General features: G+C 43.2%; 1 protein-coding gene across 1 annotated transcript; it reads right to left on the bottom strand.

The window, feature by feature from the left end:
- Window positions 1–2606: 2606 nt before the first annotated feature.
- Window positions 2607–22298, bottom strand: Iyd (iodotyrosine deiodinase). Its single transcript, XM_046427460.2, has 5 exons — window positions 22057–22298; window positions 13711–13902; window positions 11497–11656; window positions 7396–7552; window positions 2607–4412 (listed from the first exon to the last, which is right to left on the bottom strand). The coding sequence occupies exons 1-5, from the start codon at window positions 22211–22213 to the stop codon at window positions 4230–4232; spliced, it is 849 nt and encodes a 282-aa protein (XP_046283416.1). The 5' UTR covers window positions 22214–22298; the 3' UTR covers window positions 2607–4229.
- Between the last annotated feature and the right edge of the window lie 62 nt (window positions 22299–22360).

The following is a 22360-nucleotide window of genomic DNA, read 5'->3' as shown; positions in this document are numbered from 1 at the left end:
CTTAGTGCACATGTGGATCACCTGGGGATCTTGTTAAAAGGCAGATTCTGACTCCAGCCATCTGAGTGGGGCCTGAGAGTCTAACAAACTTCACAGTTGTGGGATGCTGATGATGATCCAGGACTCCACTTTAAGTAGCAGGAATAGGATAGTCCCCCTTCCACTTCTGCCCCTCGTGACAGTGACTCCTTGAAGAGTCCGGGTCTACTTCTTATAGAATGACCTATATTCTTTTTAAATCACACACACACACACACACAAACACACAAGTTGTCAGTGGATCTTTATTTAATTAATTTATTTTTATATGGTGCTAAGAATTGAACCCAGTGCCTCACACATGCCAGGCAAGTACTCTGCCACTGAGCCACAACTTAAGCCCAAATGACCTGTGTTCTAATTATTCCATCATGTCAATAACTTGTCTCTCTATCCTTTATCTTTGTGGTAAATTGGATGTCAGGTGTAGAGTTGGTGGGTTTCTGTTGAGAAGTTTTTAGTAAGAATACTGCCTGAGTCATGATATGAGCTTTCTAATGCATTCAAATAGGAGTCAGTTCTATTATATTTCCTACTAGGAAAAGTGTGCTAAGACTTTATCACTTGAGTAAGGTGATGGCTGGATCGTTTAAATAACACTTAAACATGACTGAAAACATAAATAATGTAATTGCATATCAAAAAATAATGTAATTGAATATCAAATTAGTACTATTCACTACAAGAGAAAGAAACCTATCATTTCAAGTTCCAGTGTGATACTCACTGAGGAGTTTTCTGACAGGTAAGGCCAACTCCATCTGACCTTATAGTTGTTACCCGAGCCATGATTGAGCTCCTCCAAAGAGGAGAGAGTCTCCTGCCCATTCTTGTTACCTTTGTTCACCTGGATCCCAAAGCAGGGCTGCCTTACAACAATGATGGTGTCAACCACCACCACCACAATAAGGGCACCTACTGTCTATGAGCATAATTGTGTACCATGCAGTGTGACAAACCCTATAAGTTAAATGCAAATCCATGTTGAGATCCTAACCCAAAGTGATGGTATTAGGAAGTGGGCCTTTGGCAGGTGAACCCTCATGAGTGGAATTAGTACCATTATGAAAGTAATGAGAGAACTCTCTAACCCTCTTTCGGCCAGTGGAGAACTCAATGAGAAGTCAGCCTTCTATAACTCAGAAGAGGACCCTTCACCAGAACCTGATCTCAGACTTTCAGCCTCCAAAACTGTGAGGACTAAATTTCTGCTCTTTATCAACCATTCAGTCTGTGGTACTTGGTTATAGCCGTGGGAATGGGCTGACATCCTAAGTACCACCAGCTGCATTTGACTCCTCAGGAAGGCTTTGGGCAGGGAGCTAGCTCAAGGTCACCACTGAAATAAGAATCTTTCCTTTTAGATGCCCCACAGAACAGGAACCTACACCCAGCCTGTGAGACTAATCAGTCCAGCACCACCTTTGTCACATGGACATGACTGGTGGGGTAACACAGGTTGAGGGCGTGTTTCCTACCTTACTCTGGAATCTACCTGTGTCACTGAATTCAGATGCCACAACAGACCTGAGGTTGGTTCCGTGTTCATCTTTATTCTACAGAATCAGGAAATGAGGCTGAGGGACATTAAATTCCCATAGCTACACAGCTGGAAAGAACCAGGGGGCACCTTGACTCTGGGTCTGCCTGTCTGTGATGTCCCCAGGCAGAGTGACTACCCATTCCCTCCCCCAAGGGAGGCTGGCCTTCCTAAACCTGCATCTGAGCACCTCCGCTCAGGACCTACAAAAAGCCAGGGCTATTTCTGGGACTGTGATCTAAAGGTGGCAGACCTTTGTGATGTTTTGCTCCAGGGCCCCTAACTCACATGGCAGCCTTTTCTGCTTCCTTTCTGCACTGTAACAACCACCCAGGAGCCAGATTCCCTCGCCACCCCACGCCCACCTTCCCCTCCTCTGAGGATGGGCCAGGCCCTGTAAAGGGGGCAAGATTCTGTTTATCCCTCAGCCCTCCTCAGCATGGAGGACTAAAACACTGCCAATGAATTCCCCGATGTTGAGAGCCACAGCGGAAGGGGCCCCAGCAAACTTCCAGCTGCCGGCTGATGATTGGCTCACAGCGGCACAGCAACATCTAGCTGATTGGCTCCTCTGTGGTGATGCTCATTGGCTCATTGAGCTGTTTCCCCGCCCTTTCAGACTGCCGGCTGATGATTGGCTCACAGCGGCCCCAGCAACATCTAGCTGATTGGCTCCTCTGCAGTGATGCTCATTGGGCTGTTTCCCTGCCCTTTCAGACCACGGAGCTGCTCATTGGGGGACTTTTTTGGCTCCGCCCACGTGACCCAGCCAATCGGCCTCAAGAGCAGGAGGATTGTGGGAGGTGGAGAGAGGCTGGTGTTGGAGAGAGAGGCTTGTGGGAAGCCGGTGGTGGCAGTTGGGGCTCTGAGGGTTTTTCCTGAGAGGCTGTTTTGTTTGGCGTGTGTGGTTCGAAAAATAAAGTTAGTTTCTTTTGACAAGTGGCTCCTGATTGTGCCCAGCCAGACTGTGGCACCCCGAGCTCAGGGTTTAGGCATAAGAAATAAAAGTGTATAAATGCAACTTCAATTATGCTTCAGTTTCCAATTTCATAATGCCAAAGTATGTTTATTATTCATATATTTGGAACTTAAGAGTGTCTTTTTCCTTTAAAACAAGATGACATACAGTGGTTAGGCTGCCATTGCAGCTCACATAGGTCTTCCAAAGCCACAATGTGTTCAAAAAATGCTCATTTCCATAAGGGGACAAATACTTATCACAATACCAATATATTTTTAAAAGAATACAAATACAATATAAGAAAGTTTGCATTTATTAAAATGTACTGATTTGGGGAAAGCACGTTTACAGAAAATCAAAGACTTGGATGAAAGACTTTGGATGTTCCAAAAAACAAAACAAAAACAACCACAAAAACTTCTGGATATTCCAAAAGACTTTGAGTGTTAAAGGCACAGATTTCTGTAATGTCTAATTGGATTTGAAAGCAATGAAAGGGTTGTCACCCACTCTTGTTCTCATCAGTGACTCAGAGGGCTTTTCTTGCATTGTGTGACTCTCAAAGGGGAATGAAAAGTGGAAAAACAGATTTTTCTTGAGGGAATGGAGTTTTTAGAAATAGAACAGGAAAGGGACAGTGGAAAGGAATAAGGGACACTAGAGGTGCTAGAGGGCAATTGCCTGAGCTGTGAGGGCAAGCCCTTGTAGAGGAGGCCCATGGGACAGCTGGTGACAGGTGAAAGATAGGTCTGTCATCCCCAACAGGGCACATGTGACTCCATCAACCCAAATAGCTTTGCTGTCATTTGGAGAAACAAGTAAGTGTGTTTCAGGGGGTCTTGTGGGAAAGAAGTGTTCTGTGTGGTAAATAGTTGTTTTTAAGAAAAGTAAGCAAGCCCCAACTCATAGCATCTGCCAATGGCTGTGGTTTAAACATTCCCGCCACAAACAATTTTCAAGCTACAGATGGTTTCATAACTGGCTGGCCAATTCCTGGATATTCATCAGTTTCCATGAGCTGGGGGGGAGGCAGCTCCAACCCACCTATGGACAGCACTCCTCATTGTTGATCCGCTTGAATGATTGCCAGTCAGATTCACGTCATGCAGTCCTGCCCTCTCCTGTTCTGTGAGTGACATTTTAGTTGTTTTAATAGTTACTTATTCAACACTGGCAGAATATCCATGAAGTTCAGTGAAAGAGTGCAAATCCAAAGCACTTTTCTCAGGCTGCCCGAAATCAGAGGGCAGAATGCTATTTGATTAGTGTAAATTCTAGAATCATCACATAACTGAATTCTTGGGACTACATTATATTTTCTGATGACTCTTCTCCATGTAAAAAATTTTTAAGTTGAAGAAAAAAATCACCAGGTGATTTTCTAGAATAGTTTCAAAAACCTAAATACTGGGGAATCTTCTTAGTAAAATACAAATGCATTTCCAAAGTGGGTGAAAAACAGAAGTGTGAATACTTGTTGATGTCTTGCCCACATGTTCCTCAAATCACGCAGCCCATCTGAAACAACTTACTGGACTCAAAGGGCAGGAGGGTGTGGACAGATGTCCTCACACATATAGTGGCTGTCCCTGTGAACTGCAGTGCAGAGACCTGAGCCCAGGAGAAAGGGTAGCCAGGAGAACTGAGAGGAGCAGGGGATGTCTGAGAATCTCCCCGACGGGCTCTGGCCTACACTGTCACCATGATCTGGTCCAGCGCTTTCCGTCTGAGATCAGGCACCGTGGCCTCTTTGCTGGGATAACCCACAGGGAGCAGCATCAGCAGCTTCTCATGTGGGGGGCGGCCCAGGAGCATCCTCAGAGGAGGGCCACAGTTGAGAGGAGTGGTAGTGACTGTCACCAGCCCTGCATTCTAAAACAGGAGAGGAAAAGGGTGCATTTAAAGTCAAAGGCAAAATCACGGCTCTGCTTCCGGCTTGGGGACATTCTCATTCCTATTACACCTGTGGGTCCCATTGACTCCCTGAAGTTGGACAGCAGAGGCCGCCCGCTCGGTAGCAGGTGTGGCGAATCTCATCTCCAGGCCTCCACCTCCCCTCCTGCTGCTTCTAACCAAGCAGTGGGAAGAAGAAAGATGTTGATTTTATTTTCAATGGTGCTCAATAAATATTAATGGTAGAAAGAAATTTGGAGGACCCAGTTATACCAAAGTAATAACAAAACAACCAGGAGTTCTTTCTAGATAAGAGGTCAGTCTGAATCCGGGTGCATGACCCCCAAAATAACAGCAGTCCCTCAGAGCAATGTGCTAGCCACAATTCTACTATAATTTTTCTACTATATTCTTTCCTGAATTCCAGTTATCTGACTATAGCCTGTTATATCTATCTGTAATGTTAATATTTGACTTCATGGATGTGTATGGATCTGGAGTGATTTAATATGGTTTCCTCTAAAGGTCACTCACAGTTCATCATCATAAACATTGATTCATAAGTTTATATTACCTGGGGACTGTTCTCAAAAACATGCATTGAACAAACTGTTGATTTCCTCCTGAGTCATGAGCTTAGATTGTCTCTACCTTCTTATGGTATTTCTCTTCCTATCATATCTTAGCATAGTACTTGACTTTTGAATAAATAAATCTTAAACTTTTCATTGAGGATATCATTTGGTATCATTTTATGTTTCGGTTACGTTTCAAGAAACATAAAAGTTACTTTATACTGAAGTTTGTACATCTTTAGCAGTAGAAATTTGTGAATATATAGTACATAGGAAATAATTCTTTGAAATATAAAAATGATTTCTATTAATATATTTTATCTTCCAGTCTCTCTTGATGTGAGTACTTTGGTCTTATCACAGGTAAAGAGATTTTTTTTCTTTTTTTTAGTTCTTTTGTTTGTTCATTTAACTTGGAATCTCAATTTCCCCAAGGAACCAAGGATTGAATTTAACATATCCCTGCACTTGGAAAAGAAAAATACAACTTTATATTCCCTAACCTTTAACTGAAATTTAGCAATGTCTTCAGCTGTAAACATAAACAACAAAGTAGTGTTAATATAGTAGTGTTATCAGTATCTATGACTTGTCATCAAAACATTTCACAGATATTTTCAATCTACTTTGCAATTGTTACAGATACCTTAAAATATTATATTCACTACTTTAAAATTGCAGACTGACTGCTAGGTCTTGGTATTCGATGTATTAATAAAGATTTTACACATTTCATTCTCAGCAACAGGTACAGGGATTTCCCATGACTACAGAACCAACAATAAAAGCAGGGATGCATTCCTAATAAAAATGCTTATGCCCAGCAACTCAAGAGGCTGAGGCTGGAGGATCACAAGTTCAAAGCCAGCATCAGATAATTAGTGAGGATCTAGGCAACCTGGTCTGAAGTCCTGATTAGAAATTTAAAAAGGGCTAGGGATGTAGCTCAGTGGTAAAGCACCCCTGGGTTCAATCCCCAGTACTGAAAAAGAAAGAAAGAAAGAAAATGCTTATGTCCAATGATAGAGGACCTGGTGGCCAGAAGAGATATTGAGAGTAGAGGAAATATCCCAACAGTCTCTTGTTAAGCCTCCAGAAAATAAACATCTAAATAAAAACAAAGGGCACCTTCCAGACTCTTCCCCAGTGGTCCCTCTACCTCTCATGCTTTCCAAGCAGATTGCCACCTGTAAAAACTGTGCCAGGAAGAGGGTCTGCAGCTGCCTCTGTGCGGCAGAAATGGTGAGCTCATTCCTCCCATCTCTGTGCTTGAGATGGGGCTGCAAGATTTTCCGGTCTCTCTCACCCATCATGACCTACCTGCGGAATTACTCCTATGGAACGCTAGAGGGCAGCAAAACCAATCCTAAAGTGACCACAGCTGCGCGGCCTGCTTCTGGGACATACAGCACTTGGTGAACTGAGCTCCTTCCTCCAAGACCCTAAAGCACTGGGTGGTGCCCTGTGGTCTGATGCTGCACAGAGACTCTCTTATTAATCTTCCTGCAGATTAAGGAAAGAAAGAAAATGCTGGCTCCTTCAGGACAATTGTTCAAGTAACCGAAAAGCATATTTCTCTCTGGTGCAATGTGACTATGTTGTGCTACTCGGCATCTAAACTGTTCTTTGAAATAATGAAGGTCATATTTTTAAAAATCAATTGTTTCTTGAAAGTAGGATCACTCAGTCTTCCAACCTTGTGCTTTATTACTTTTATGTGTTTGCCATCCCTCCCCATCCATACCTGAACCCCTATCCTCCCAAATTGTATGGTGCATGAGACAACTACTCCCATGACCCCCAGGATGCTACCTGGAAGGGGCTTAGAAAATATTCATGGAGGGGAAGAATGGTGTTGTTTGAAAGGCATGGCTCAGTTAGGCTCCATTTCACGTCTGCATTGCTTTCGCTGTTTGTGGGTGGGAGTTTTTGTAAGCTTGGGGCCCTCTTCCTAATGCAATTCAGCTTCTCAGGAGAGAAGCTCAGGGGCAGAGCCCTGCTTATGGCTTTTCAGTCATTACAACATGACCTAGGGAGTGAGTCTCTGTGACTTTCCGGCTCTGACGTTCTTCACCTATGTCCGCCAAAACCCTTAAGCGACCTGCTGTTACAGTGGAAGGCAAATGCAACAACAAATCTTTCTGTCCCTGAGATGATGTTACAAGTGACTTTCCAGGAAGAATTCCAGCTTGCTGAGCCATCACGCTCACCCACGCAGGTTGCCAGGACTGGTTTTCACAGTGGAGTTGCTTTACTTAGGAATTTAGATTTAGATAAGCAATTTCCAAAGGACACTGTTGGAAACCGAGCTGAAATTTTCTGATAAGGCTCCCCTTGGGCTCCCACTTCTCTCTCATGTCCCTTGGGCCTGAGGGAGAACAACATACCTGCAGCGCAGCCAGCAGGATGCCGCACGCGATGGAGACACTGATCTCATTGTAGTAGTGGACCTTTTTCTTGCCACTTGCAGTAAACCCATGTACTTGTTTGAAAATGAGAATCAAAACAGGGGCGGTGTCCAGGTATTCTTTAACCCAGTTGGTTCTGGAGGGGAAAGAGTCAGGAGAATGTTTACTCTAACTTTTCCCCTCTTTTTACTACCTTACCTTATTCATGATGAAACACACACACACACACACACACACGTTTTTAATTTTTAATTTTAAAAGAGTAGAAATTTTGTGTTTTGCTGTTTTGTGATGTGCACATGTATGTGTGTGCATGTGCTATTCATCCTTATTTTTGTGGGTGTCCAAAGTCAATATGTTCAATAAGCAAGTGCCTAGTGTGGCAAAGTATATGAAATGCTGAAAGAGAGTAAAGATATATCCTATGTGCCAGAGGGCAGTAAGCCAATATGTCCAGCAAACTGAAAGCTGATAAGTGCTGACACCAAATGGATTGGGAATCCTTCAAAAATTGAAATATTAATTTTGAGTAGGAAGATTGGGAAAAAGTCCCCAGAATGGCCTCAGGCTGGGCACTGAAGACCAGGTGGAAAAGGGGGATAGGGATAGTGTCCCCAGGCAGAGCAAAGAGAATGAATCTGAAAGGAGAATGCATACAGCCAGGAAATTTCCAGAAGCCTGGAGGGCTGGAGGACGGGTGCGAGCTGGGGCCTGGGTGGAAAGGTAGGTTCTATACAGACACTGGAGGGTCCTGGCCTTTGGGTGCGTAATGGAGTGTTATCACAGGCTGATAGAGGAAGCATTTCAAATCTGTTTTCAGAGGGAGGTGGATTGAGGGGCGAGAGTGATATCACCAAGGTTGATATTTTAAAGTACCAACTATAAAGTCAGAAGGAAACTGGACAAGAGACCTTGGCAATGGCCCAGGCAGGAGAGTGGGCAAAAGGGCCAGGCTCAGGAGAACTGGGGGAGGGGCAGGAACTGGAGCTGAGGGAATCCAGTTCAGGAGCAGGCAGGGGAAAGGGGACCATGACAGAGAGGCTCAACTGAAAGGATGGGGTGAGCAGAGGGAGAGCTGGTAGCTCCGTTACAGGAAAAAGGAAGGGACCTTTTCTGGGAGCGAGAGACCCTTCATGTGAAATAAACATGTGGAGCTGAAATTTCTGTTTTCCAGCTCAGAACATATCCTTCTTTATTCCATTTCCCTGTCCCATACATTTTGGCAGAAGCTTACTTTTAGAACAGATATTCAAAGGAGAGAGAGAATCCAACACAGTGTAGTTTTTCCTTAAGATATTTTATGTGACTAATTTTTAAGAGATGGTTGCCATACATTTCACTTTTAGCCTAGTTATTTTTTGCTCTTTTAAAACACACTAATTTCATTTTTGCGTTTTTCTTTCTTTTTTTTAAAAAAAAAAATATTTTTAGTTGTAGATGGACACAATACCTTTCTTTCTTTCTTTCTTTCTTTCTTTATTATTTATTTATATGGTGCTGAGAATTGAACCCAGGGCCTCACACATGCTAGGCAAGCTCTGTACCACTGAGCCTCAGTCCCAGCCCTCATTTGTGCATTGGTCTATGGTTCTTGCACTATTAATGACTATGGGTTACACTTTCAAAGCCACTTTATAATACTTCGACAAACAGTCCTGCTGAACTCACTGAGTCTTTTCTCCTTACACAGAGGAGGGACTAGCTCTGGAGCCAAACTGAAACTCTCATGGCTCAGTTTCCTCCTGGAACCACTGTGCCCCCAACCTCGTGTGATCATAGTGAGAGTGAAATAAATACAAATATACAAAGTGGCCTTTACTAATACAGACAACAGACTTTTGAATCATGGAAATGTCAGTACAGAAAAATCATTTCCAATCCACTTTCCTGACTCATTTGACTTCTAGCACCCTCCAATCCCTCTGTAACACACCCTGTTGGAACCAGGATGCTGCTCTCCACAGTGCCCCTCCAGCCCCGCTGTCCTACGTGATTGAATGTGGCCCAGAGACTGTGTGGGACAATGAAGTTACAGACGTTCTCAATCAATAATATGTATACACACACACACACACACACACACACAGACACACAGAACTCTGGGGATCCAGGGAGCCCAGGTTTAAATGCTCTCATACCATTCAACACCCATCTCTGGGCCACATGGGTTCCATGACATAAATGTGCATTGTGTGTTGATAGTTTCATGATCTAAAATTCTGATGTTTACATTTAAAAAAATAATTTTAAAAGCATATAAATATGAAAGAAAATGTCAATTCTAAAAATATTAGATTAAGCAGTTTACTTATATTCTGAGGTAAGACAAGCATTTAAAAGTATTTTGGTATTTACTTTGCCTAAGCATGCATTGGAATCTGATCTTTTTTTGTTTATTTGTGAGTTATTCAATTTTATACAAATTTATCATGACATAATATTAGAACTAATAAAAAGCAATTCACACCGGGCCAGGTGGCGCATGCCTGGAATCTCAGTGGTTTGGGAGGCTGAGACAGAAGGATTGTGAGTTCAAAGCCAGCCTCAGCAATTTATCGAGGCCCTAAGCAACTCAGTGAGACTCTGTCTCTAAATAAAATACAAAATAGGGCAAAATAGGGCTGGTGACTCAAGTGGTCAAGTGTCTCTGAGTTCAATCCACAGTAAACCCCACCAAAAAAAAAAAAAAAAAAGCAATTCACAAGGACTATTAAAAGGAGGACAATTAGCACCTTCTGCCTGGGGTGGAGGTCTCTTGCCAGCAAGCCAGGGAAGGCAAGATTTGGAACGTAAGTTTTGTCCGTATTGCACATAAAGAATTAATAATAGCTATGATTTCAGAATTGACTGAAACAGGACATATGTTTATCAGCTGTTCATTTTAACAAATATTTATTCAGTTACCTACCATGCATCAGAAAGGTGTTGGGTGGTATGAGAGTTTTTAAACCTGGGCTCCCTGGATCCCTGGAGTTCTGTGTGTGTGTGTTTCTATGTGTCTGTGTGTCTGTGTTTATATGTACGTTTTGTTGATTGAGAAAATCCATAACTTAATTGGATTCTCAAGGGTATCTTAGTGTACAACATGGATTTATAAATATTGGTCCATAAAATGGGAAGAAAGGAAAACAATAATTAAAATGCTATGTAGTCACGGTCATTTAAGCATATGGAAGGTGTATATGAGATACATTAGGTACTTAGATGAGAGCAATTAATTCTGCCTCAGTTGAGGCAAGTGAGAGGGTGTAGTATTTTGAGGTACTGTGCTCGACTGGAGTTCAACACCTCTCTAAGTGTGGAAACTCACCTTGATTTTTACTTTTCCCACTTCTTCCCGTAAACAAACAATAAGATTCATAAATGCATTATTGATGTCTTATACTTGTTCCAGACCACAGTAATAAATTGCAACTTCTTAAGTCATCAATTCTGATAGAGTTTAAATATCTTAGAAGTTCTTTGGGGACAATAAATAAAACAGGAGCAGGGCCAAGGGGCCCACCTGTCCTCACCTTGGCTCTGACTCCTGTGCAAGAAGTCCTACTGTGCCCCAAGGCTGTGATCTCACAATTCTTTCTTAGGCTCATATCACCTGTCAGATCTTATACTTGTATTAAATTGTCCTCAACTAAATCTTGCTTTATAAAATCATGTGGAAGACATTATCTTTTTAGTAAAATGAAATTTACTTCATTTAAGATCTTAAAAAGTATTTCATCATCTTATGTTCCAGAGAGATGAAAAAGTGAAATAATTCCTCAACATTTTTTTTTTCAGAAGCAGTGATGTAAGTCAGAGGCTCTATGGGAACAAGGCCTGAATTAATCTTCATAATTCCTTCCAGAGGCAGAATTGAACTTTTTAACACTAAAAACAAAACCAGGGCAGGATTTGCTCAGTTTGTGTTATATTGTTATATACGTATTAATGTGTTGACACATCACATTAATACATAAAATCAATGCATGCTAATCCAAAATACAATAGTTAAAAAAACCCTACAAAACCATGAAAATGCACCAATTGTTTCATTTTAAGAAGTCAAACCAAACATCCCTAATTGCACCAACTTTGTACCTCAGTTTCTTCAAGTCCGTGACCCATCGGTGTCCCATCCTCTTCATGTAGTTTATTTCCTCTTCCTTTTCGATGATCTCCCGGATCTTATGCTTTGTGTCTGGGTCCTTCACCACCACAAAGGTCCAGGGTTCTGTGTGGGCCCCGCTTGGGGCTGTTCCTATCACAGGATGAATTAACATCAGAAACCAAGACTGCAGGAAAGCACACGACTGTTAATGAAGAAGAAGCATAAGTAGTCACCATTGCTCAAAATGAAGGCAGGCAATCTGGGGAACACAGTGCCTGCCGCTGCCTGCTCCATTTTGCTCTGCTGCACTTTAGGTGTCTCATGACTCACCCACTGAGATCCAGGCCAGGAGCCCTGGAACTGGGAGACTTATCCTTCTGCTCTGATCACCTGGGAGAAAATAGCCCTCAGTGACTGCACCATGACCACTAAGGAAGTCTGTAGGGAAGCTCTGACAGCCAAATTCTCCAAAACATCATTCTTAAATGAGAGTAACTGGGAACAGAGTAGGGACGAAGAGCATGAGAAGAAGATTAACATTAAACAGGGATGAGAGGTGGGAGGGAAAGGGAGAGAGAAGGGAAATTGCATGGAAATGGAAGGAGACCCTCAGGGTTATACAAAATTACATACAAGAGGAAGTGAGGGGAAAGGGAAAAATAATACAAGGGGGAGAAATGAATGACAGTAGAGGGGGTAGAGAGAGAAGAGGGGAGGGGAGGGGAGGGGAGGGGGGATAGTAGAGGATAGGAAAGGCAGCAGAACACAACAGACACTAGTATGGCAATATGTAAATCAATGGATGTGTAACTGATGTGATTCTGCAATCTGTATATGGGGTAAAAATGGGAGCTCATAACCCACTTGAATCAAAGTGTGAAATATGATATATCAAGAACTATGTAATGGTTTGAACAACCAACAATAAAAATTAAAAAAAAAAAAAAAGAAAAGTCAGGAAGGTGGTTGGAAATGGCAAAATGGCAATGATAAAGTGGTTCTTAAGACACCCCTTAAAAGGCTAACAAAGCCTCTAACAAAGCTCTGAGCGTGGCCCCATAAGGTTTGTGATCTTGGGGATACTCAAGAGTTGGGGAACTCCTGGCCCTGTGTGCTCACTATGCACCACGGTGTGTCTTTCTGCTCTTGTGGGTTTCAGGAACCCTCAGGCCACACGTGGATCAGTCAGTTCTGGTGTTCCCGGATGAAACTTCATGGAGCCCCACCTTTGTCCAAGGGGCTTGAGTTTCCTTTGAGGTTCCAGGGAGGGATTGGGGCTCAGCCTCTAATGGGTGTCCCATCATTTCTAGAGATGTTCTCAGGGGTAGACCACAGTGACCCACAGGAGGACTTTTCCAGAAGCAGTGATTTCTTCCTTCCTAGTGAGTAGTCTAATGGAATAAGCTCTGCCTCTGGAGGGAGTGGGGCCTGTGGACTCTTTCTGGGATTCTTGGTTGCCACACACCACTCCCAATGCTGGAAGTCATGACTGGTTGTGAAATAAAAGTCAGAAACTGAAGAGGAAGGCTGCATTTTCTGCCGAGTGATTCCAGTTAACTTTGTACCCATTTTATTCATTCATGAATATTTGTATCTCCAAACATAGTAATTAATTAATTTTCTCTATTTTCAATTATGCTAAATTTATCTTAACATCATATATGTTACATATACATACAGATATATAGTAAAAAGGAAATTTAGTAACTGCTGCCAGTAAAGGACTCAACAGTCTAGTGCACTTGTATCCTTAAATGAAATGAAGTGTTTTATTCTTGCTTCCTTGTAAGAGGGACAATGGGTTCAAAATGGGCATACAATAATTTCTAAAATGAACCTAAATGCAATTTAGATAGGAATAACAGGAGACACTCAGATAGAAGGTTTTCTCTTGTAACTCCTCCCCTTTTTTCTATAGCTTTCATTTTTCCCCTTTGTGATATTAATTTACTTTGGAAATAAGGTTGTCTTCCTTTGGTTTATTGTATAAATTCACACGGGTAACTTTTGCTAGCTTGTTAGACTACTGTACACGTTAGTTCTTTCCTGTACATACTAGTTCATTAGAATATTGCACATGTATAGATTTTATAGATTATAGATCTTATAAATATATTACCCTAACCTTAATTCACTGTTCCACTGTTGTCACACCAGTACAGAGCTGATGTTGTTGAGGACCCAGCGTGCAATTAATTACAAACCTGCTGCTTTGATGACATTATTAATGACTTCCATTGGGACTTGCTCGTTACTTATGAACCTGACCGACCGTCTCTTATTGAGAAGCTCATAAAATTCCTGTGACCTCTTAGCCATTTCCTTCTCAGGATACCGGGTATGGGAGAATGGGATGTGTTCAACGTCTTCCTCTGATTCTGGCCATTCATCTACATCTGCAAATAAGAACAATAAGAGTAGCAAATTTAATGGTCTCTCTTGGTCCACAGGAGGAAGGAGATAAAGTTCTCAAAAATGTTTACAAAGTTATGTAAGCACAAGAATATCAAGGAGAAGGAGGGGAAAGAGAAAAGGAAGGAAGGAAGGAAGGAAGGAAGGAAGGAAGGAGAAGAAAGAGAGAGAGAGAGAGAGAGAGATCTACAAAACCCTGGCGACCGATCTTGACTATTCTTCCAACTCTAGACTTATTGAAAATCAAGAAAAAGAAACTTTTTACCTACACAAAGTATAAGGATTTCAAATTTGAAATTTGAGATAATTTGAAATAATCTTCCATCCACTGGAAAATGCTCAGATCACTGAATCAGGTGTTTTTAAAAGACCTTTTAATATCACCAGGTTGATGACATAGTAAGAAATCCCCCGGCCAAAACCAAAGGAAAAATACAAGCCTACAGTCAATAAGCACAAAAACTGTGCTTCCCAGTTGCATTTGCTATCACTACACACTGGAATTTCCATTTTTACATTTTTCAGAGATTGAGGGCAACCAAAATCAAATTACAGGCCTATACACAGTGGGGACTTTAAATGCTGGGACCCCAAGACTACAGAAAAATGAGAGTTATTTTTAAAAATCAGCCCTCAGGGTCTTATATCACTTTGAAGGGTCCTCCCTCAAACATGAATTTAGAATAAGGTGGTCCTGGATGTCAGTATACCAATTACCTAGCAGAAGCAAAAGCAATGTGTAAATAGTTTATGTGCAATTACCATATATAGCAATCCACCAAATATAATCAGGCACATAAAGAAACAAAACATTTGAGCAAGAAACTGCAGAATCAATTTTTAAAAATAAAGTAAGATGCCTAAAAACTCCAAATATTGGAATCAGTAGGTTCAGAGGATAAAACAACTAAGGGTTAGTATGTTTAGAGAGAACAACAACCAAACATACAAATCTCAAAAAGGTAACAGAGAAAATATGAAAGAATATAACCTCTAGATCAGAAAAAATAATAGAATGAAGAACTTAATGGATAGATCTACTAATAGGTTAAGCTACCTAAGGAAGAAGTAATGAATGGGGACATAAGACAAGAAAATATCTAGAATGGGGCAAGTAGAGACCAAGATGGTAAACATAGAAGAATTCAATAGAAAATAGAGCAGAATGAGGGTAACTAATACACATTTTTCATAGTCACAAAAGAAGATAAAAAAGACTATGGCAGAGGCAATATTTGAAAGGTTGATGTCTATGATTTCCCCAGGACTCATGAAATATACCACATCTATAGATTTACAAGTTTCAGTAAATTCTAGACAGTATAAAAAAGAAACATACCTTTTATAATCAAATATAACATTTTTCCACAATAATGACTAAAGAGACCTGTGGAAGGATGAGGGACTTGCCCACATGCTGACCCTCTGTGAGTGGATGGGAAATGGAGATTTCCACAAGTAAATTGGTGACTTTCTATTTTTTTTGTGAGGACAAAATTGCTCAATTTTGCAAAAGCTAAGTTTGCCCACAGACTTGATGATGTTACTTTTGCTTTTATGATAAAACTTGTAAAACCGCTGACTAATCTAAAAAACATGGGACAAAAAGCACTTGTCATGTAAACCTTCCAACCCCTCCTCCTGCTGGGTATAAAGTTCAAAGAATTTCCAGGTTTGAGGTCCAGAGAAATTTTAGGCAATCACCCTTCTAGACCTTGCAGCCAATAAACATGCTTCCTGAAAATTCCTTGGGTATCCAGTCTTTTCTGTCCTATATCACAAGAACACAGGGAAGAGAGCCAGAGAGTCCAAGGCCTGGCCCAGAGGGACCCAGCCATTCTCCAGGTGGAATTCAGCAGGGATTAGACTTCTCCTGCTCTCACGCTGCCTTTTCCAGAGACTGGGAATCCATGACTACAGTGTTAGCTGTGGGTACCACAGTTTGCTCCTGGCTTCAGTGAGGAATTTTCTTTTTACATTAGCAGGAGTGGCTCGGGGCCAGACTGTACCCACTTAGTTAAAAGAAAGTAGGTGTGATGGGAGATTAATAACGAATACCTATCAGCTTTCTAGCAATCTGTTCTGAACTACATGCAGATAACATCAATTTCATGACAACCCTGAACTTTATCACAGATGTGATCAAGACTTGCTTCACCATGTGCAATTAATTCTGACGACCTTTGCAGCTAGTCTTTGGTACAGGAGCAAATGTATCAGGTGCTCCCTGAGCGTCTGAATGGTAAGTTACCAACTCTTAAGATACATTCAGTATTTGCATAAGCTACAGGCAGCCTGTTTACATGACTTGGCAGTTTCTGAGGCTTTTAAAGTTCAAGTAGGCTCTCCTGATCTGGTCCAATGGAGTGGGTGGTTGTGGTTGCCTGAGCCTTCTTAGTGCCAGCTGTTGTCTCTCACCAGGGCAAACAAATGGGCCTATCACCTCCAGACAGGAATGTCCTGTGCCAATCCCAAGAACCCCACATGGTGGGCTGCCCTTCTACAGCCTCTCACAGGGCAGAAGGTCTCTATCCTGCCTGGACAATGGAGCAGCCAAAAGAGCCACTGACATGGAGGCCAGCCTGGAGCCCAGGGAGCTCCCCAGAGACACAGCACTGGAGAAACTAGAGGAACTGTAGGGCAGAGAGCAAAGAAGAAAGGCACCACCTCTCCACCCTTGAGCCCCTGACTACCCCTAGGAATGTGGCCTTGAAGAGAAAAGGAAACAGCCTCTGTAAACTCCTGTTTTCTAGCCTCTGCCCTAGAACCATCAGAGCCACAGGCACTCATTCACCTCCAAGGCCCTCCTGCTCCAAGGCTCTCAACAGTCTGCTTTTCAGTGGGAGTCCTTTGCGGCCACACCTGGGGTTGGTTGCTGATGCCTGTAGCAACTCACCTGCATCATTGCTTTATACCAAGGAACCCCTGAACTGCTCCCTAATTAGTTTCAGCCACCAAGAAATTCTAGGTCACTTCTATCCTCGTTCACAGGGAGGTACTTTTCTGGCTGCACCTCTAAATAAATGGCTTTGGTTTTTGCAGTTCTGCTTCAAAATCTTTGCAAAGGAGCGAACTATTTTCTAATAGTGAAAGCAAGGACAAAGTGTGTCATGTGTGGAGGAGCCTTGATACTGGGGGAGGGGTGATACAGCTCCTGTCACCACAGACAGATGCCCAAGGTGTTGGTAGGGGAGACACCTCAGGGCTCAGCACCTACCAGGAGAATGCCTTTTTCCCAGCTGCCCAGCATGGCTCAGCTGCCAACTCAGCCTCTTTGTCGCCTGGCCGCTTAGCTGCAGTATTGACTGATTATTTCACCAGCAGCACTGAGGTGGATAGAACTGGGGAGCCTGGGGTACCCAGATGGAGAGACCTCTGATAGAGTCATGCTATCCAGAAGCCGGTGGGGTTCGGGACACTCTACCCCAAAACATGCCACCTTGGCAGGAATAGGAAGAGCTCTTGGACCTTCCCCTGTCCTTCTTCCCTGAAACAGATCACAAAAACTGAGAAAGAGTTTTTGACTCTTTCCTGAAGCAGGTCATTAGACCCTCATGGGAGGACTGCTCTCCCTTTAGGGAAAAAACCATCCTGATCTCTATAGAGGAGGGGTCTCAGAGAAGGATCTCAGCAAATAGGCCTCCCTGTTCCCTGTTTGTCACCATTAGACACACCCCATTGTGCTATTCTGTGTCCCCACTCCTGTTCAATCTTCATCAAACCTAGCAGAAAAATCTACAAGTTTGGGTTCTGGGGATGTGGCTCAATGGTAGAGCACTTTTCTAGCATGTGGTGGGCCCTGGGTTCAATTCCTAGCACTGAAAAACACAAGCCAAACCCCACTAGTGTAACCATTTCCTAGGGTCTTCATCTTATGAAAGATCTCTGTGCCATGCAAAACTCATATAATGAAGCACACATGCTTTTCTCTTGTTCATCTCTCCTCTGTTAGAAGGGCCTCAGCCGAGGAGGAATAGAGAAAAGATATTCATCCTCCCTCCAAGCAGAAATGAAGCTGGCAGAACTTGTTTCTTAGACCATCCTCTCTTTGTGGTGCCCCAGGGTCCTGTGTGGATCTTAACTCTCCACTAACAGGGACCCCCACAGGATCTCAAGGACAGTGTCTTCATTCAAGTCTTTTTCCTTTCATTAGAGAAATGTCATCTACATTCACCTGTCCTTTGTCCTAAAACCTAAGGGACTTTCAGGAGTCTTGGTCCACCAACCTTTTACATCAGCCATTCAAAACTATGAAAGGGGAAGGGGTTTGTCAAAGGTTGAAGCCACCAAAGACAAAGCTGTATGCATTGTTTCACGATCTATGCTGGTCAAGCTCATCTCTGAGCAGAGTGGAACCTGACCTTGTATGGAATTTTTGGCAGTGGTGTGCTGGTAAGTCAGCTCTTAGGGTGGCAAAGAAAGATTCATAGCCCATGCCAAAATCCATGATGTAAATCACAGCCTGACCTCAAGCTACTGATGATTTAACCATTAGCCCACAATGATGAACATTCAACAACTATCTCTTGCTAGCCCCCAAAGGCTAGCTCTAGCTCACTATTTGGTGTGGAAGCATAGTGTTCAGGGTTTGGAGGGCTCTCAAGGGTGTAAGTGACTGACATTCTCTGTAGATACAGTTTCTAAGACCTTTACAAATGTGGGAACCTGAATCCACCCCTGGTTGGCTGACATTCGGCCGTGAGAGGCTGACATTGGTTAGCTTGTTACACTGTTACTGAAGTTAGTTGTTGATAATCCTTTGAGCAGGTTTGAAACCAGTTGTGATGGCTAGTTGTGATCGTTACAATATGTCACTTTCCAAGTTGGTGCAGACATTTAGATTCTCAGGTGTTACTAACAGTAGGTAAAAATTTCAACACAGGCCTTTCTTAACAAATTGGACAATTTGGGACAGTGAAATTTAATTAGAATCAAAGATTTTGGATGGCCTGTGAAGCTCAGTGCAAAAACTTCCCCCGTGACATTAAAATGAATGTGTCTTGATGAGGTGTTTCCTATATCTTTCTTCTTTTATTCATTTCTATGAACTTCCATGAATCTGGGCCTAACTAGAGAATTTGTGTGTTAGATTTTCAGTTAATTTTACAGGGATGATCTGAGGTTTTCTCTTGGGCATAAACAACAGCAACTTCTCCTTCTTAGACCTCTGCTCCAGACAAACAGGGAACTGACAGTCTCAGTAGGAACCACACTTGACCTGTCACCAAAGGAGATATAGCTTATCAGCTTGGCCACACCAGACTCTCCTTCTGTCCTCTCCACATCCCTTTCACGAGCTGATTCCTGGTCTCTAAGCATGGAGCAGGAGTACTTTGTGAATCAGGACTGGAGGAGTTTGGGTTGGTTCCCATATCTTCCTTACCAGACACCAGAACAACATAGAATATTTATTTTACTGTTTTATATCTTTTGGTTAATATTCAAAATGGTTTGAATTTGCTGTCCATAGTCATCATTTCTTCAGTAATGGAATCATTTTTCTTCACCAACTCTCCCCCTGCTCAATGCCTTCTCAACCTGGTGTTAGACCATGTCACTCATCCTGTGGCTAAGAGCAGGAATTTGGGTGGCAGAGAGCCTAGGTTTAAATGCTCATTCTCATTGGCCACCCACGTGACCTTCCCGTGTATCATTTATGTAAACAGCAAACATTTCACCAAGAGATCTATGAATGCTACATTCAGGCCAGATGTGCACTAACTGATGATGAGACTTATCTTCTCTATCAGAAGACTGTTAGCACTAAGACTGCTATCTCCATTGCTCTGTGAAAAGATAGGAGAAGGATAGGGATGGAAGGGAATGGAGAATGGAGAGGCAGAGGACTTTGCAAAAATGAACACTAGGTGGAAGCCAGAGGAAGGCCATACATCTTTGCTGTATCTCCCACCTTCAGGCCCAACCCCAGGCCTTATTCCTTCCCAGCCTCACCAATCCCTGGTCCATCCTCCATCCTTCAAATCCAGTGGCCTTCCCTCCATGCTTACCACCTCTGATCTCTCAGAGAATTTTAACCCTGCTGGCCACCTGCTGCCTCCTACGTTCTAGATAATTCTGTGGGAGAGGATGCTCAGCAAACACTTGGATGCCTGGATCCCGGAGCCTGACTGCCTGGATCCTGCCTCTACCACTGTCTTGGGAAGGTGGCTTACCTATCTGAGCATTAGTTTCCTTTCCTGTGATACGGGGATAATAGTAATGCCTACCTCATTGTACTGTCATGAAAATTCCTTACTAAGCATGTCACTGACAGGCCCCAGAAAATGCTTTACGAGGCTTGTTGTTATCCTGGAGCCTCGTTGCCTACTCATTTTCTTTTCTGTAGAACATTTTCCCACCATATTCCTCTTATCTGAAGGGTCTGTCCCCAGCCTTCTCTCTCAATGTGCTCATTTCATGGGTTCATTAGTTCTGCAAATTCCAAATACCACCCACTGCTGGTGCCTCTCCCGTGAAGGTCTTCTACTGGTATCCCTCACCTGAGGTCACTATGAGCTCAGACAGAACACTCCCTAACGAAAGTCACTGTCTTTCTCTCTAAACTGGATCCCCTTCCCCTCGCTCCTTTATGATTGTATCATTCTGACTCTTCCAGCCTCCAAATCATCATCTCCATCTTCTCCCAATATCCAGCTTATTACCAAAGCCTGTTGTTCTTCCTTTAACTTCACTTCGACTCACCCTCCTTGTGTTTCCCCACCACCACCACCACCCAACCCCTCCTTGCCAAGATAAATCATTCCACAGCTTCAGAATAGATGTCTCCTTAGGGGAAGCGCTCCCCACCTGGACACCAATGGGGATCAACTTATGATGTTTCTACCTAACAACGTTTTTACTTCATGATGATGCCAAAACATATATATTATTTCTCACTTCCATACAGTATTCTGTACACTACATGAGCTCTTCAACATTTAATGTAAAATGGGCTCTGTGTTGATGATGTGCACCCTGATAGGCTGAAGAAAGTGTTCTGGGCATGTTTAAGATAGGCTGGCTAATCTAAGATTTTTGGTAGTTTAGGTTATTAAATGCATTTTGCACTTATGATATTTTCAACTTACCATGAATGTATCAGGATATAATGCCATCGTAGGTAGAGGACCTGTGCAGTTGGCATTCTGGGTGGGGTGTCCTTCAACATTGGAGCATAAGAGGTGGTCCCCCTAACAGGCTTCCTGGTCTTGGCTCCTGGGTGGCACGTTCAGCATTGCTACTGACTCCTAGCATTCAGGGCCAGCAGGACACCCCACTCAGTTCCCTCAGGACAATTCAACAAACATACACACTCACAATTTCCATTTCCATTTCCAGGCAGCCTCTGTTTGAAGGTGGGAGTCTCACCAGAATCACACAGCCTCTTCCAGATGGAATCCATCCTAGGCACCCAGCTCAGACAAAGTAGCTCTAAAATACCATTGGGGACTCCTGCCATCTCTCTTGCCTGCCTCCTTTATTGTCTCTTTCTAGGGCCAGCCATGACCTGCCCCTCCCCTGGTCAGCAGGCCCTCCCAGCTGCTAGCAATCTGCCCAGGGCATTCTGTTCCTGGGTACCCTTGGCTGCTCCTCCCTGATACACTCCCTCCCCTTGCTGATCATCCTCAAGGCAAGCTTTATTCTGTCCCAATCTCCCATCACGCCCCCAAGCCTGCCTTAAACACTTTAAGGTGTTTAAACTCCACCCAGTTTGAATCACCTTGTTTCCTAAATTGGACCCTCAGCTTGTTGAGAACAGAGGTTACTCTTGACTGTAACCTACAGGATCTGGCACAATAAAAACCAGAAATCCCAGAGAGATGCCACTTTGTCAATTTTAAAGTTTTGATCAAAACTCCATGCTCACTGTGATGAAAACCTTCAGAAAGACCGTGACAACCAGAACAGGATCAAGACCAGGGAAAACTTCCAACCCTCAGAAGCTTTTGACTGAGTAGGAATGAAGGGGGTGGGTCGCTGCAGGTGACAAGCTGATTGCCTGAGAGATGGCTTGTCTCTGTGACACACTGACATTAGAGGTCAATGGCAAACCTGTCTTTCACATCTTCGCAGCCTTAAACTCTCACCAAGCTGACGATGTGCACAAAGGCTAAGCCAGAGGCTGCCGCGGTCTTTACCTTCTTGGACCTGGTGGTGGTCAGTGCTGTCTTTTAAGTCTTCATCCACCCAGGGCCGGGCTTCAGCCTCCTTCTGGAGGCTTCTGTCAGCAGGTTTAAAGATCCACACAATCAAAACGCAGACAACCGCTACCAAGACTGCAGTCAGAGAAAGCATGTTTGGTAGCCGGAGCCTGAGGGTGAGCACAGGTTCCACAGAGGTTACTTAAACAGCCAGGAGCGGAGGTGGGGAATGCTGGGAGTGCGGAGAAGGAGAGGGAGGAGCTGGGGGAAGGAACAAAGTGCAGAACTCTCAAACTCTATG

Source organism: Marmota monax, unplaced genomic scaffold, assembly GCF_021218885.2.
Source record: "Marmota monax isolate L192 unplaced genomic scaffold, Marmota_monax_Labrador192_F-V1.1 WCK01_AAM20220418_F8-fsc00114, whole genome shotgun sequence".
In the NCBI taxonomy this organism is placed as follows: domain Eukaryota; kingdom Metazoa; phylum Chordata; class Mammalia; order Rodentia; family Sciuridae; genus Marmota; species Marmota monax.
The sequence above is the reverse complement of the archived record's forward strand: the minus strand, read 5'-3'. Positions and strand labels throughout refer to the sequence as shown.